The sequence below is a fragment of the Etheostoma cragini genome, chromosome 14 (assembly GCF_013103735.1).
Source record: "Etheostoma cragini isolate CJK2018 chromosome 14, CSU_Ecrag_1.0, whole genome shotgun sequence".
Lineage (NCBI taxonomy): Eukaryota > Metazoa > Chordata > Actinopteri > Perciformes > Percidae > Etheostoma > Etheostoma cragini.
This window is the reverse complement of record NC_048420.1, coordinates 10,824,107-10,838,958: the sequence shown is the minus strand read 5'-3', so window position 1 is coordinate 10,838,958 and position 14,852 is coordinate 10,824,107. Positions and strand designations below refer to the sequence as shown.

Below are 14,852 nucleotides of genomic sequence, written 5' to 3'. Positions count from 1 at the left end.
GTTGTCAGCTTCCTAATTATGCAATCTGTGGCTGGTCATAATGGGAGAGAGCAGGGTTTTGTTGGGAGAGAGTTTTGACACTGCTACAGCCGCAATAAAACAGCTGACATTTTGGTTAGACCAGCAGAAACAACAGCTAAGCTATTTCGGACTGACAGTTGTCATGTATTTAGTTAAGCTTCTTTTTTTTGGACGGCCTTATCTGAAACATTTTAAATAACAACTAAGATTCCTTACAAATCATCTAGTTTTAAAGAAACATGTGTGATGGCTTTATATGTTATTATGCAGATATCCAGCCAGTCCAGCTGAGAATGGAAAATATTTTTCCTTCCTCTTTTATCTCTGATGGGTACAACTACTCCAAACGCAGGTGTTAGGTATGTGCTTATTTGTGCGTGCATGTAGCTTAGTCCTTCCATTATTAATGCAGTGGTGTTTTTGTTTGCTTGTTTCAGTGCCACCCAATCCTCCCCGGGGGATGCATTTTTAATGATTCAGGAAAGGTGAGACATGCCTTGAGGTTTCTGAGGATGGTCAGTTACCACACAGTGGATTGTGTCATCACAAACCATGATACAAACCCCACCAACCCAATCTGTATCCCTACTAATGATGTCATCAGCGTGCTGCCAGTTTTTTTTATTGCTGTTAAAAAACTGCACAGAACAGAGTGCCTCAGTGACACAATGTTCTCTGTGTTTGCTAAGCTGTGGCTAAAGACAGTTCAGATTGCTGCGCTGTCACCATGTCCGTAGTTATAGACAGGAACATGACTATCGTGAACTGTCTGCATTTAAACTTATCAACCCTAAAAAGGATTTCTGTCCTGAGATCTGTGCCACAAACAGAATTACTGCAGATCACACAGCGTGGCTATTATGTGTAACAATATGAATAGATACTGACTGTGGTACCAAATTCTGCCAAGTCATTGTTGCAGCATAATGAAGAACATAACATCGCAAGTGGGCATTAGAGCATCAATACTGTAACAAGCAACATCTTATGTTTCCTCTGATCGTAGCCTCCTACTCACTGTACATGACCAAGACTCGAATAAAGCAGGACATTGTCTGCAGCCATTTAGTTGCAGTTGTTTACTATGCTGTACTGGCCCCTTGCTCTTTCTTGCCCTCACTTGGCTTCACTCTCTGTGTCCCTCATCCTGTAGATGGCCAGTGGCTTGATTTGTTAGTGGGAATCATGGCAGCCAGTGGTATTGTGCCTTAAACAGTGGGCTGAAGCGGGCCACAGAAACAGCAGCTCAAAAAAGCTCTGGAACAATTCTGAAATTAATGCTTAATTACGTTAAGTAAAGAGTACAGTGGATGTATATAAACGTTTTGAAAAAGACCACTTCTATGATTGAAGAGTGTGTGTCTACTTTGTATGCAGAAGATACTTCAGTTAAAAATAGAAATGCTGACTCGTTAGATTCTGGCCCCCCCGACATGTCAAAAGTCAGTTTCACTTCCTGAGACGTGGGGTGATGTATGCCAAAATGACAGACGGGTTGTCCTTGAATTGACTGTAAAATCTGTATGTTCTCACTTATCTTTATATAGTATGGGTTACTGAATGTTTCTGTTTGTTTCTCTCTTTTTATCTCTTCTTCCCATCACCACCTGCTTATATCTGTCTCTCTCTGTCTGCTCCGGCAAGCCATTAATTAATTTCCATCATGAGCAAGTGTCTCGTCCCCTCAGCATCCAGACACTTTCTTCAGCACCTGTCAGTTCTCCGGCACGGTGTTGTGTGAGTGGATCGGTGGCCACAGGTAGAAGTAATGGAATGCAAATGTGCTGAGCTGTTGTGTGTGTGTGTGTGTGTGTGTGTGTGTGTGTGTGTGTGTGTGTGCGTGTGTGTGTGTGTGTCCGTGTCTGTGTTTCCGTGTGTGTGTGTGTGTGCTTGTGTCAGGCTGTAGTTAATCCACTGCAGGGTTTGCTGGTCTCGTGCCTCAGCAGTAGGATCACTTCTTCTGGGCTTTCAAGTCTCGTATTGCCTTGGGCATTGTCCGCTGTCTGAAAGGCGCAGGGCAGGCGCCTCCACTGGCACGAACACACCAAAGGCCCAGTTTAATACAATCAGAGGCAGTGGGCCGGGCACTGGCACCATGCTGTGATATCTAAGGCAGGGACTCAAACAACCCTGGAGCAAATTACCCCAATCTTTGCCCGTTTTCCAGCTTTTCTCTACTTCTTTTTTTCTTTTTCTTTTTTTTATTTCTTTCTCACTGCCTGTTTCACTCTACAGTGGTCTCACTGTCTGCTGATGCTCTAACCCATGAATCATATGAGTCACTTTTTCTCTCTCTGTGGATATTGCCTCCTTCATTTTCTTACCATCTTACAGCTTCTTGCAACTCTGTGTCAACTCATTTGGCCTCTTTTTTTTTGTCCCAATCCTCCATCTCTGTGTCTCATTTTACTGCCCTTTCCTCACCCCCCCCCTGTACTCCCCAATAATTGTATCTCTTTTTTTATACCAACCCGACGGCTCCCCAAGTTGGCCAAAAAAGTGGTCTATGCTCGGAACACACCAGAGCGATGCCGACAGCCAACGGCAGCTTATTGTACGAAAACGCCACACGGGTCTGGTTTCTCCGGAATTTCAAAGCCAGACTGTCATGGCGGCTTGTTCAGAATACAATCTCGTGTTTTACTACAATAGTTCACCAAAACGTGTTTCTGAAGTCATCTAAAGCGAGAAATAAGTCATGCAGTTGCTAAATCTGTCTTCTTTTCAGAACTACAAAGGTCAGTTTAAAAGATTTTAAGATTTTTAGAGACTTTACTCACGCTAATCACATCCATCATTTCTGGGTTAGCACTCCACCAATAGGATTGGTCATAGGGAGTCTGACTGCCGGCAGTGCCCGCGTTCCGAGCATGTCAGGTCGGCAAAAATGAAGGCCGACGGCCCCCCCAACGGACGACGGCACGGAACACACCAAACAGACTTGAGTCACCGACCTTGCCAGAGTGTCTAACGGCCTTGATAAATCCCTGCTCATCTATCCCTGAGGCTAGACCAAATGCTATCCAGACAGAACGACAGACATTATTTGGCTGAGAGGTTGTCATCTAGCACCATAGGCAATGAGATGAATCTTGATTCAGGACACCACCTTGGCATCATCTACATGTATGCATGCATGCTCATGCAGAATTGTACTGCACATAAACTTTAATTGGCTGTACATACATGCACACAAAGCTTGCATGCATACTCATACTGTTATCACTCAAATACTTTACATGCAATTTTAGCATACATACTCAAGCACCCATATGCAAAAACAAGGAGAGCAAGAGGCACTTGTATTGTGTTAGAGGGCTCAGCTTTTTTAAAGTTTGCAGCTGAGGGCATCTGCAGAATCCCAGCAGATGCATCAGCATCCACAAATGACATTACAGCTGCATTTCATAAGAGTCAAACCAAATCCCTCTATGCTCCTGCGAGGCCTTATGTTTAGATAATAACACTGCCACTCTGTGGATTCCCAAGCAGAACTGATGTCTGCACTTAAGTACCTCCATTGTAAGGGGACTGATTACTGACAAAATGCTAAATGTGTTTGTTTAGTATCAGGGGCATCGACCAGTGTGTTGTATGGATTAAAGATGAGGATTACCTCAAAGTCCATAAAATTATTTAAAACCCTACTTTATGATTTTAAGTCATACGCCCAGCCATCTCAAAAAAAGACACTTTTATGCAATCCTAAAATTTTGACTTTCTGTTGACACAAGCTTTTTTGATCCAGAGTGCATTAAACCTACAAGAAATTGCAAGCAGCGTAGATGATTATATTTAGATGGAAATGGTTATGTGTTCTGTTTAATCTCTCAACATGCTAATACAATTCAATTCCAGGTATGTCTCAGCACACACCAACTGTACTTGAAAGTGGATATTTTTAGGTGTTTGTCATCTTGGCAATGCAGATAGGGTGAAGTGCTGTGACATTGCTGTTCCCAGGGATCTGTCTATTGGATTATGTGGGTAAACATATTGATATGCGTCAGATTAAGTTTGGTGGAGCTGTCAAGATTTATTTTGTCTCGTGAGTCTGTCCCTACATACAGACAGTGTTGGTGCAAAACTTGACAGATCCGACAATACCTGTGTTTGTTTACCTCAGTAGGATTCATCCTGTGGGAAACATGAATGTGTGTAGCAACTTCCATGGCAGTCAATCCCATACTTCTCCAGACATTTCACTCAGAACCAAAAATGTCAACCTGCTGGTGGCGCTAGAGGAAAAGTAAGGTAATCAACAAAGTCAGTATAGAGCTCACCCTTTGGGCACCGTGAATGTCAGTACTAAATGTCACGGCAATCCACCTGGTAGACGTAGTCTGGACCAAAGTGACCGACCAACCTACAGACCAACATCGCCATCCATAAATCCTTGCGGCCAGCATATACTTTATGTATAATGTCAATGTTGTGTATAGCCATTAATACTGTACGTACACACTGGCCGACTTTAGCTTCAAAGTTACCGGAAGTCATTCATTTTCCATGGAAGCCGGCTTCTCTCAGCTGCATGAGGCTGATCCATTTTGGGCTTTTGGGCTTACGTACACTTTTAGTAAGGATCCTACCCACAGTTTTATAAAGGAAACCCCTGGTCCTGACTTGTGCTCTGGCCATTTTTCAGCTCCCTATAGTAGAATACGCATCAGGCAGCAGTATCCTACCATACTGCCAAGGTTAAACACAGTTCCAATCTCACACATTAGTCTTTTTTTGTCCTTCTCTTCAGGTCGACTTTTTTTTTTCTGACAGAACTTAATCCAACTATTGTCAGAGAACAAGATTATAGGCCACATCCTATCTAAGAAGAGAAATGTAAAAATGTCTACTCATAGTAAAACCCTAAAAAGGACATCAGTTGAATCAGTAATCACTGCTGCACTGGTTGACCTTTACATTTCAACAATCTCTTCTACCTTTTTTATCCCTTTTTACACCAGGGGGGATTTTTGAAATGTGTCTTTGGGTGCCTTAAAGCAACACCAGAGAACTTTCACGCATCGGTCCCCTTATAAATTGGAAGCGGAATTGTCCCATTATGTCTCATTCGAACTGCAGATCCGCTACCCGATCTGGCAAACTTGCATAATGCGGTCATAGCAGGTAGAGAGCCGAAAAGCGAATGCAGTGCGGTTTACCCATAGACCGTTAATATAAGTAATGATAATAAAATAATATAAATATAAATATATTAATATAAATAATAATAATATTTATTTTAACGGTCTATGGGTTTACCCTGTTGGAGTTCAACTACTGAAACAATTTTGGAAATATTATTTTAAGTTACAAAAAGTTCTCTAGTGTTGCTTGACTACGTAACGAATTGATTAAACATGGCCTTTCCTCATTAGAAAACCAGGTGGTGTTCGGGCAGTCTGGAGATATATACTACTAGTTTTTAGAGCCCAATAACCATCAGGATTTTCAGTTGTCTTGTGGGTCAATGATTTCCATTCAATGCTACAGTCTGTCTCTTTGTTTCTCTTTCACCTTCTTTCTACCTATTCATCTTTCCCCTGTGTATGCTTTTTTTTTCTATTTTGTCAATCCATCTCTCAGTCACCAATGCTCTCTTCTCCATCCTTTGCCTTTCCAGTTCATCTGTCTCTCACATTCTTTGGAATTCCCTCTCCTGCCTTTTTCTCGACTATCCATCACTGTACCTCCTGTGTCTCTTCTATGCTCGCCTTCTCTCATGGATTCACACTCATCTGTCCTCAGCTCTCTTTGTGACCTCTCTCTCTCTCTCTCTATCTATCTCTTTCCTTTTCAAGTGACTGGCCAAATGCTAATGTGTTTGTAGATGGCACACAATGACTTACAGGGGCCATTAGAGAGTGTACATACTGCCAATGGTAGCATCGCATCCAGGACGTCCAGGACAAGGCAAATGCTGGTGATAGCATTCACCGTGTGTATGTGTTTTTTGTGTGTGTGTGTGTGTGTGTGTGTGCGTGCATGCAAGCATTTCTAATGCAGGGCTGTTGATCACACTGAATGATTGATGGCTGTGAGGTCATGGATAGAGCTCACTCAGGGGAAAGAATAACAACAATCTCTAGCAGCATAAAGCTACATCAATGTGCCCAAGCTGTATGTACAACCAGCACAGTGTCTCTTAAACAGAGGGCCATCATTCACTGTAGTTTGTTGCATATTTATCATGTGGTAAGATATTAGGGAAATCCATGCCACAACCCCTACAGCATCACTTCTCCGCAGCACTATCTTGATAGGTCTGGCAATGCAAGACTACAGCATGACAAATGTGTAACTAAAAGCACAAATGACAGTAATAAGTTTACCCTCATTATCTGTAACTTTCATGGTTCCAACAATACTAAAACATTGATGAGAGAAGCCAGCATTGCTCATTGACAAACAAAAATCTGGCTTCAGGCTTCAATCAATGCATGCAATGTGACATAACGCCTCATTGATCTCTTTCACCAAATTCAGAGAGGACAAGGCACGGAGATAGGCAGTGACTGACTTGCTCAGTGACACTACAGCAGGGTGGATGTGGTGAAACTCTTTTGGCATGTAGTGTTGTTTGAAGATTGACTTCATCAAACTAAATGTGTAATATTTCTACCCGGAAATTCTTGCTTGTAGGAGGCAGCACAGTGTGGCAAATGTCACTAGTTTCTCATTTTAATAATAGCAGCTGCAATCAGTGTGGGTGTTCAGTTGGTGTCTGACTGAGAAACAGACAGCCGGGTTGACACCTACAGTATATCATCATCCAAGCGTGCCAATGAACATATCCGCGTAAACCCTTTGCATACCCTTGCACCGCTTACATCAGCGCCAGTATCCAGCTTTCCGCAGAACCCTGAGCTACAGACGTGACAACAGCATGCATGTTCAAGTCTGCTTGTGCAAAGCTCTCTCACCTCCTCCCCCTCTTCTATGGTGCAGAGAGCAGTGGGAGCGCTTGGCAGGGATGAGATGTGAAGTGACGGTTGACTCCTGCTGTGGAGGAGAGACTCCTACAAGGACCACGCATTATGTTTCTCTACACTACAGTTTCCTGTTGGTTAAGGGGCTGCTTTGTGCTGGTTGTTGTGTTTTGTTAGAAGGTCTAACAGTGTTGTCAGCTTTGGTTGTATAGATAATGCATTGGCTTGGAACATAAAAGCTATACTCACTCATCAAAATAATAAAAGTGCCTTGTCATATTTGTAGGTACAATATCTCCTTTATAAAACTTTGTTAAGCGTCCAGAACAATGCTGCTGTGGCGATTATTTCTATCTCTATCATGTGAGTCGACTTTTACATTTGATTTTTTGTGCTAAAGTTAGTTAATTCCTTGTGCTCCGATTCCAGGTGTTCAACACCTACTCCAACGAGGACTATGACCGGCGTAACGAAGAGGTGGATCCTGTGGCCTCCTCCGCAGAGTACGAGCTGGAGAAGAGGGTGGAGAAACTGGAGCTTTTCCCAGTGGAGCTAGAGAAAGGTGGGAAAGAAAATCTAAGAACACTGTAACGAGGCCGTGGATCACGCCAGTTATCCAATATACCCAGTATAGAATCACTCGCATATAGGATGTCACTTTTCTTTAGGTATGATATTTCTATTTTTGCCTTTATATCAAAAAGATTGTCTGTTCATTACTTTTCTTTCAGTATTTCTTTATCCACCCCCTTGCCCCATATTACTTCACTTTTTGAATACATGGGCCAACCATCAAAGTACCCATACTATCCTAATTTTCAGGTTCATAATTGTATATTCAGGTTGTACTAGAATAGGTTTACATGGTCTCATTTAAAAAATATATATATATATATTTTTGTTGTACTGCACATTGCTGCAGCTCCTCTTTTCACCCTGTGTTTGGGTCTCTGTTTTATCTACAGAGTGAGACATCTCACTTCTAAACTATCTTTGTTTTGAGTCGCACATGCGCAGTAGCTAGGTAAGATCACATCAGCTAGATAACTTTTTCTACAACTTTGGTCAGCACAAGGCAGGATTAGCTGGGAGACTTCTTCTAAACGAGGGCCACTTGTGGAATACTTGCAGAACAGGGACATGTAAGTTGTTCTTTTGTAGATTATGGTGAACTAGTATGTGTTGTAGCACTGTTTTGCCATTGAGAACAAGCTAGCATGCGCTAATGTTAGCCACCTCATCTCGGCTTGTGACGTAGGAAGTCATGCTGATTTTCAACAGCTCACCCGGAGGCTTAAGGCAGAGGACATTCAGAAACCTGTATCTCACTCAAAACAGCATAGATCGTTTTTTTTTTGTATGCGTGTGGAAGCACCAGAGACACAAAATAACCCCTAATCCCAGAAAAATTGATTTTTTCATAATAAAGACACTTTAACGATAGGATTGTCTTAATATCAAAACCCTTAAAAAACGTATTTACTGCTTTTCAGCATCCTGTTTAAATGCAGAAGTTTACTACAAATCTCCTTTTATCGCAGTAAAAGATGTTGTAGTGCACAGTTTGTCCTAATTCCCCAGAATGAGCTGATGAGGTTTTCCTGTGTTGAAATCCAATATTGCCGAGAACCTGAAATAGAATGACTTTACATCATAGGATTTCACCATCCACTCACAGTTACTCAACCCTAACAACTCGTGAATAATTAATTCAGGAATTTCCCATCCAGCACAATTCCCAATCATCTGAAGGCCACTCTTCCTATAGTAAATGTCTCATCCTCTTCTCCATTAATAAATTAACTGTTCTTTTGTGGAGTGTATTCATTTATCCATTGTTTGGATGTTTCCCTCAGTCCACCTGACATCAGTTAATTAGGAGCCATTTTGGGTTTGATCCAAGCTCTTGGAAAGTAAAAAAATGCAGGCCCAAAACCCATCACACACATTCACACTTTAACTATATGTGTATGTGTGTGTGTCTGTGTGTGTGTGTGTGTGTGTGGGTGTGTGTGTGTTTCCAGATGATGACGGCCTGGGCATCAGTATCATCGGGATGGGTGTCGGTGCTGATGCAGGCCTGGAGAAACTGGGCATCTTCGTCAAGACCGTTATCGAGGGCGGAGCTGCTGAGAGGGACACCAGGTGAGATTTGTTTTCTCATTGGACATCACACAGAGTAACAGAGACGGAGAACGGAGACAGAGCAAAGCAGATTAGAGTGCATGAAAGCTCAGCGTGTGTGACGTACTTTTAGTGCAAAATTACACAGCAATTAATCAGCTTTTTTTTAGCATTTCACGGTCATGCACGCGCGCACACACACACACACACACACACACACACACACACACACACACACACACACACACACACACACACACACACACACACACACACACACACACACACACAGAGTCACAGTCACAGTCACACTCTGTCCCTGTCAGATTTAGCAACATGGGTTTGGATTAGATCCACTGGTAGAGGTGTTTGGGACATGAAGTCTGATACAGGATTTTATGTATTATATTTAGGTGTGTGTATACTGCGTGTGAATTGTGTGACATCAACGTTGCATTAAAGTGTATTATGTTTCCTGTTTTTGTGTTTTCGTTTTGTGTCGGATATCGTATTCTGTCACTAGATGATATGTGTGTGTGGGTGTTGTTGCGAGGGAGGAACTCGTTTGTATTTGTGCATTAAAAACCGTGAACAGTGCAGAGTAAACCAGCTGTAGAGGAGGAGATGACAGCTTCCCAGCAGGCGAGCTGTGGCTTTCTGCCTCTAACCTGTCAGCTTTTACCTATTAGTGTGCCTGTGTGGTTTAGGTTCCTCATAAAATGATGTTAAGACCAAAAAGCACTTCCACTCCATACTGTCTAGGTATGAGAGCAGTAAGGTTCAGGTTCAATTCAGTTCTGAGCTTGTAGATCTGATCCTTTTTTCTTTTCATGTGAACTGAGTTTTACTGTTCTTAGTTCTCCACAATCTCTCCCATGAATTTGCTGTTTTGTTAACAATTCTAATAGAGTAGCAAATACATTCTAGAGAAACTATGCTTGCTCACATTTTAAGCCACGCTAGTGACTCGGATGGCATTGGTGGATGGTTGTCCACTCCTTTGGTCCAGACTACCGGGAAATTTTGCACAATGACATTAATTTAGGGCCATCCTGCTGGCCGTGTGGCAAAGACGATGCAATACAGCCCTCCACACATTTACTGTTTGGATCTCCAGTATACCGTGTTCTATTCAGTCATGCAAAAATCTACTTAAATAAAAGGTGTATGTTGAATAAAGACTAAATACTTAAACTTGGACAATTGTTAGATATTTGGATTGGACATATACAGTTGGACTCTTGCAGTAACTACATATTAGTGTTCTTTAACCCACTCGCTCAGTGATCCTGCAAGTTCATTAAAAAAAACACTAGTGTACTAGTCAATACATAATGAACCACTTTTCAAAGTGTGTGGAATACTGTGGATCATATTTTTCTGTGTACAATCTTTCTGATGTGGATAGCAGTGTTGGTGTCCCAGTGTTGCTCTCAGGGATGTTACCCATTTAGATTAACTGTAAAAACAATCCATTTACAATTCAGCCAGTTTCAGCCTTGAACTTGTCTGCTGCTGACCTTTCCACAAACAGAGCAGGAGAGAGAGGAGGGAAAAAAATGTTGGTAGTGTAGGTCAGTTTAATGCAATATTGAAACAATACATAACAGACCAGGAGAGAAGTAAACTGAAGACTTGAGATATTAGTGATCCATACTGGATAACTTGCACATTCGTTTGCCCTCTAACTGCTATCTGCCTCACACGCACACTAGCCAAAATGTCATTTCCTCTTCTCATTACCCTTTCCAGCTATAGGGCTCTCTCTCATCCTGGGTCAGACTTAATGGTCTGATGCACACACTCACAAGCAGACAGATAGATGGGCTTGGCAGTGGCCCACTGCCTGTACTGTGGTGAGATGGGGGTTATGAGATGAAGCTGTCCATGAGTTTTGCTTTATCGGTATGAATCTTCCTTTGTTGTCATTCTGTTTTAGTTTTTTCCCCTGCTGCCTATGCTCAGAAGATACATGTCAACCAGCTTTGGCTACTTGAAGCCAAATTGAGATGTTAGATGCCGTGCAGGACAAAAAAAGAGTCAGAGCTGCTAACTGACAATCGCTCTCTGTCTACCTACCCGGCCTAATGTGTCTCTCCACATCTATGTGTCAGCTCTGGTTGATCTGCTGGGTGTCAGTGTTGGGCTATAGAAAATCGTGCTCTGCAGCCGCTGTATGTTCAGACAGACTGAAATAAGGAGCTTAAAGGACACTGGTTACAGCAAGCAGCCAACAGAGGACATTGCTTGATTTAGAAATTTGCTCAGATATAAAATTGTAATTTGCAGAGGTTTGCAAAGGAAACAATGTTGAGTTGGGAGCTCAACCTGTTCTAGGGACTAAAGAAAGGATATATCTTTTGTGAGTCCCTGAAGTTTTTCTTTATTTTTTTTAATTGGGTCTATGGGCTCTATAATTGTTCTAACATCATGCAAATGTATTTCACTTATTTAAAAATTGTGCGTGAGGCTGAATTTGTTTGTCTGGCTCGGGATAAATGGAAGCTGTAATGCTGCATGCTTAGTGATCTCTGTAGAACTAATAAAAATCTAATTATCCTCTCAATTATCCTGAGTGTCATCACTCTCCAGCCTCCAGAGTAGTTGTGCTGGTATGATTGGACTTTTTATATCATAAAAATGTCACAATTGGACAAGAATGAAGTGGTATTCAGTTATCTATAGTGAAGAGATAGAAATGATATATGATAGAAATCCTACATATTTGCATGTTGTTGTTACTTGGATCAAATAAAAACAGGACCTCAACAGTGAAGACCAGAGGGGTTTGTTGTAGAAGAAAGGGATATATGTAAATGTGGTGCTTGCAAGCAGTGAAGTATTAGAACAATATGCTGTTTTGGTGACAAATAATGAGAGCATTATTCAAAACTCAAAGGTCTTTCTGCAGATTTCCAAGTGGATTTATTTGAAGGTTTAGCAAGGACGTCTCTTTAAAGTGATTTTTTTTCTCTATTCCTCTGTCATAAGTAGTGTATCATCTGGAGTTTTATTTCAGATCATGTTGACCTCTCATCGTGTGCAGAGCAAAAGTTCCGGCTGTGTTGTGGCACGGTGCTCAGGGCTAGCTGGCCTCCATGTCCTTGGTAGTCCTCCCAGTTTGTTTTGAGCCTCATCTCTTCTGTCTCTTCATTAAGCTATCACAGTGGAAATTTGTGACCGTAATAAACTTTGGCACTGGGGTAATCTAAAAAAAAAGAAGTGAATATGCATATAGTATCATGTAGTACTGTTGCTCCATAAAACATGTGTTTTTTGAGACAGGGGACATTGGACCGTGACAGACTGTCAAACTGGAATCACCAGTAAATCAAACACAAAGGATGGTCGAGAAAATGTTGAATGATGGTGTGTGTGTGTGTGTGTGTGTGTGTGTGTGTGTGTGTGTGTGTGTGTGTGTGTGTGTGTGTGTGTGTGTGTGTGTGTGTGTGTGTGTGTGTGTGTGTGTGTGTGTGTGTGTGTGTGTGTGTGTGTGTGTGTGTGTCTCTCTCTCTCAGGATCAAGGTGAATGACCAGATCGTGGAGGTGGATGGGACCAGCCTGGTGGGCGTCACCCAGAGCTTTGCTGCCACCGTCCTCAGGAACACGTCAGGAGTGGTCAGGTACAACTAATTATTAGTCCCACATGTAATCTTATACTCTTATATTTCCGTACAAAAACAACTCTGCAACTTAGTTGAGATAATGTGAATATGGACTTTGTAGACACAGTACAGAGGGATGCCAATGACTCCATGACTGTTACAAGATTGAATTTTTTCATTCAAGAAATGAATCAAGGTCATTTACATTGGAAGTTCAATTATGGTACTCCAGCATTGGTCGAAGCTTAAATATAAAATAAGATGTTAAGATCCACTGCTTGATTAAATCTTTTATTTTTTATAGCATTCACACATAAGATTTGTATGTTTTCACCCGCTGATGAGGATCTTTGGATTACCATAAGATTATAGAAGTGTGTCAATCAGCCCCAAGAACCAGACGTACCATCATACAGTATCAGACATAATTACTTACAAACTAAATCCTCCTTTAAATTCAAGCAATGATCAGTGAGCTACAGTCTTCAGTTTTTAATACCACTGGTTGATACAGTTGTAAGTGTTGCTCGTCCTGCTGTCATGGTGCAAAAGTTGCAAAACAGCTGCTTAAGCAGCCATGCTCAGTGAGATTCAGTTTGGCAGGCCCCTTAACGCCATTTTCATATCTGAGATCCTTGAAGATGTGGGAACACAATATGTGACAAATGTCTGATATGTTTGACAATCAAGCAGTTTTTGGGCAGGGGTTTGCTTAGAGCAGTCAGGAGAAAACACACACACACACACACACACATACACACACACACACACACACACGGCTGAAAGGCTTTAATGTGGAAAGCCAGCGCTGTCCTTGGCAATGTTGTTAGACTGCCATCCTTCACTGTCGGTTGGTTCTTGCTCTTGTCTTTGTTTTTTCCTTTTGGATGGTTTTTTATTATCTTTTCTATTTCTATTTCATCCCCATCATCTGATAGTGAGTATCTCCTGTCCTCCTCTCTGACTTTCTTTGAATTAATTGAACCATCCATCCATTCACACACTCCACACCTTAAGACAGCCATTACATTGCTGTTATATAATCTGAAAGCTTCAGTGGGGTTTTCAACCAGTCTGTTCACACTTTTCACTCTGGGAGTTGTGGATAGATGGGTGTGTGGAGAGTACGGTACACAGAGAGTAGAGCTTGTGTCTGAGCAAAGACATGTCCGACAGTATCAGAACAGATGATGTTTGCTGAACTAATATTGACAGTGGGGTTTTTCCACATACCAGGATGTGCCAATATTGGTAAGGCATCCTTGAAAAGGATCCAACTATCACCTGTCCATCTATCTAGCAAGTATAAATTTAAATGAGCAGTGCAGAAAGCTTTAGAGTCTGATCTGACTATTAACGATCTAGAATTGCACTGAATGACTCATACAATATAGGAAATACACCATTGTGACAAACTTATAGCAAATCTAAATGATAATTACACTCACTGCTATTTCTCATGGAATCAACAGACCTATTTTCACGCTGCTCTCCCTCTCTGCTCTCACTATTTCTGTCTTCCTTCATCAAGTCCCACTCCTCCTCCTCCTCCTCCTCCTCCTCCTTGGTAAATCCTTCTCTTTCTCTGATCACCAGTGGTTTTATGGCCAACTGTCCTAGATTTGCCATTGGACCTATGTTTAAACCTGACTTCTAGCAGCATATCGTACAGGTTTTATTCAGAAGTCCCCCCCCCCCCCATGAACCCTATGAAATTACCCTTTGAAATGTCCAAAACCAACAATCAATTAAGCTTGTTTCTCTGTCCCACATATTTCCGTGGTTGTACAAAAACTATTAAAAACGCATAAATGAGTCATACAGTTGCACTGGGTGACATGGTCCTTTATTATGATGATGTAGTTTATTTAGAGTCATCCCACTGAAGCATCCTACTCCTGTAAATCCAGTGTAAATTGTAATTTCCCCTTGCCGGACTAATAAAGTATACATAATTATTATTATTATTATTAAATACTCACCAGCGCACCACATTTGTACAGAGCTGAAAATAGTCCCCAGCAAATGCACTACTTACTTTTCTTTGGTTTGCATTTACTTAAAACTACAGTGGCCAGCTCTTTTAGGAACTGTTGGGTCTTTCAAGAAATACTGACACAAGGCTTGCTTTCTTTTAATGGGATTTGTCAAAAGATAAGAAGAAAAAGAATAC

The 14,852-nt window shown here is 41.6% G+C and overlaps 1 protein-coding gene across 10 annotated transcripts in view; it reads left to right on the top strand.

Moving 5' to 3' along the window:
• ppp1r9a (protein phosphatase 1, regulatory subunit 9A) overlaps positions 1-14,852 on the top strand; it is a 48,355-nt gene that overhangs the window by 15,261 nt on the left and 18,242 nt on the right. For all 10 annotated transcript variants that reach the window (XM_034892274.1, XM_034892283.1, XM_034892275.1 and 7 more), the window contains exons 3-5: positions 7,380-7,512; positions 8,975-9,095; positions 12,593-12,697. In XM_034892274.1, the coding sequence (XP_034748165.1) occupies positions 7,380-7,512; positions 8,975-9,095; positions 12,593-12,697 (359 nt within the window). The remainder of the gene's footprint in view (positions 1-7,379; positions 7,513-8,974; positions 9,096-12,592; positions 12,698-14,852) is intronic.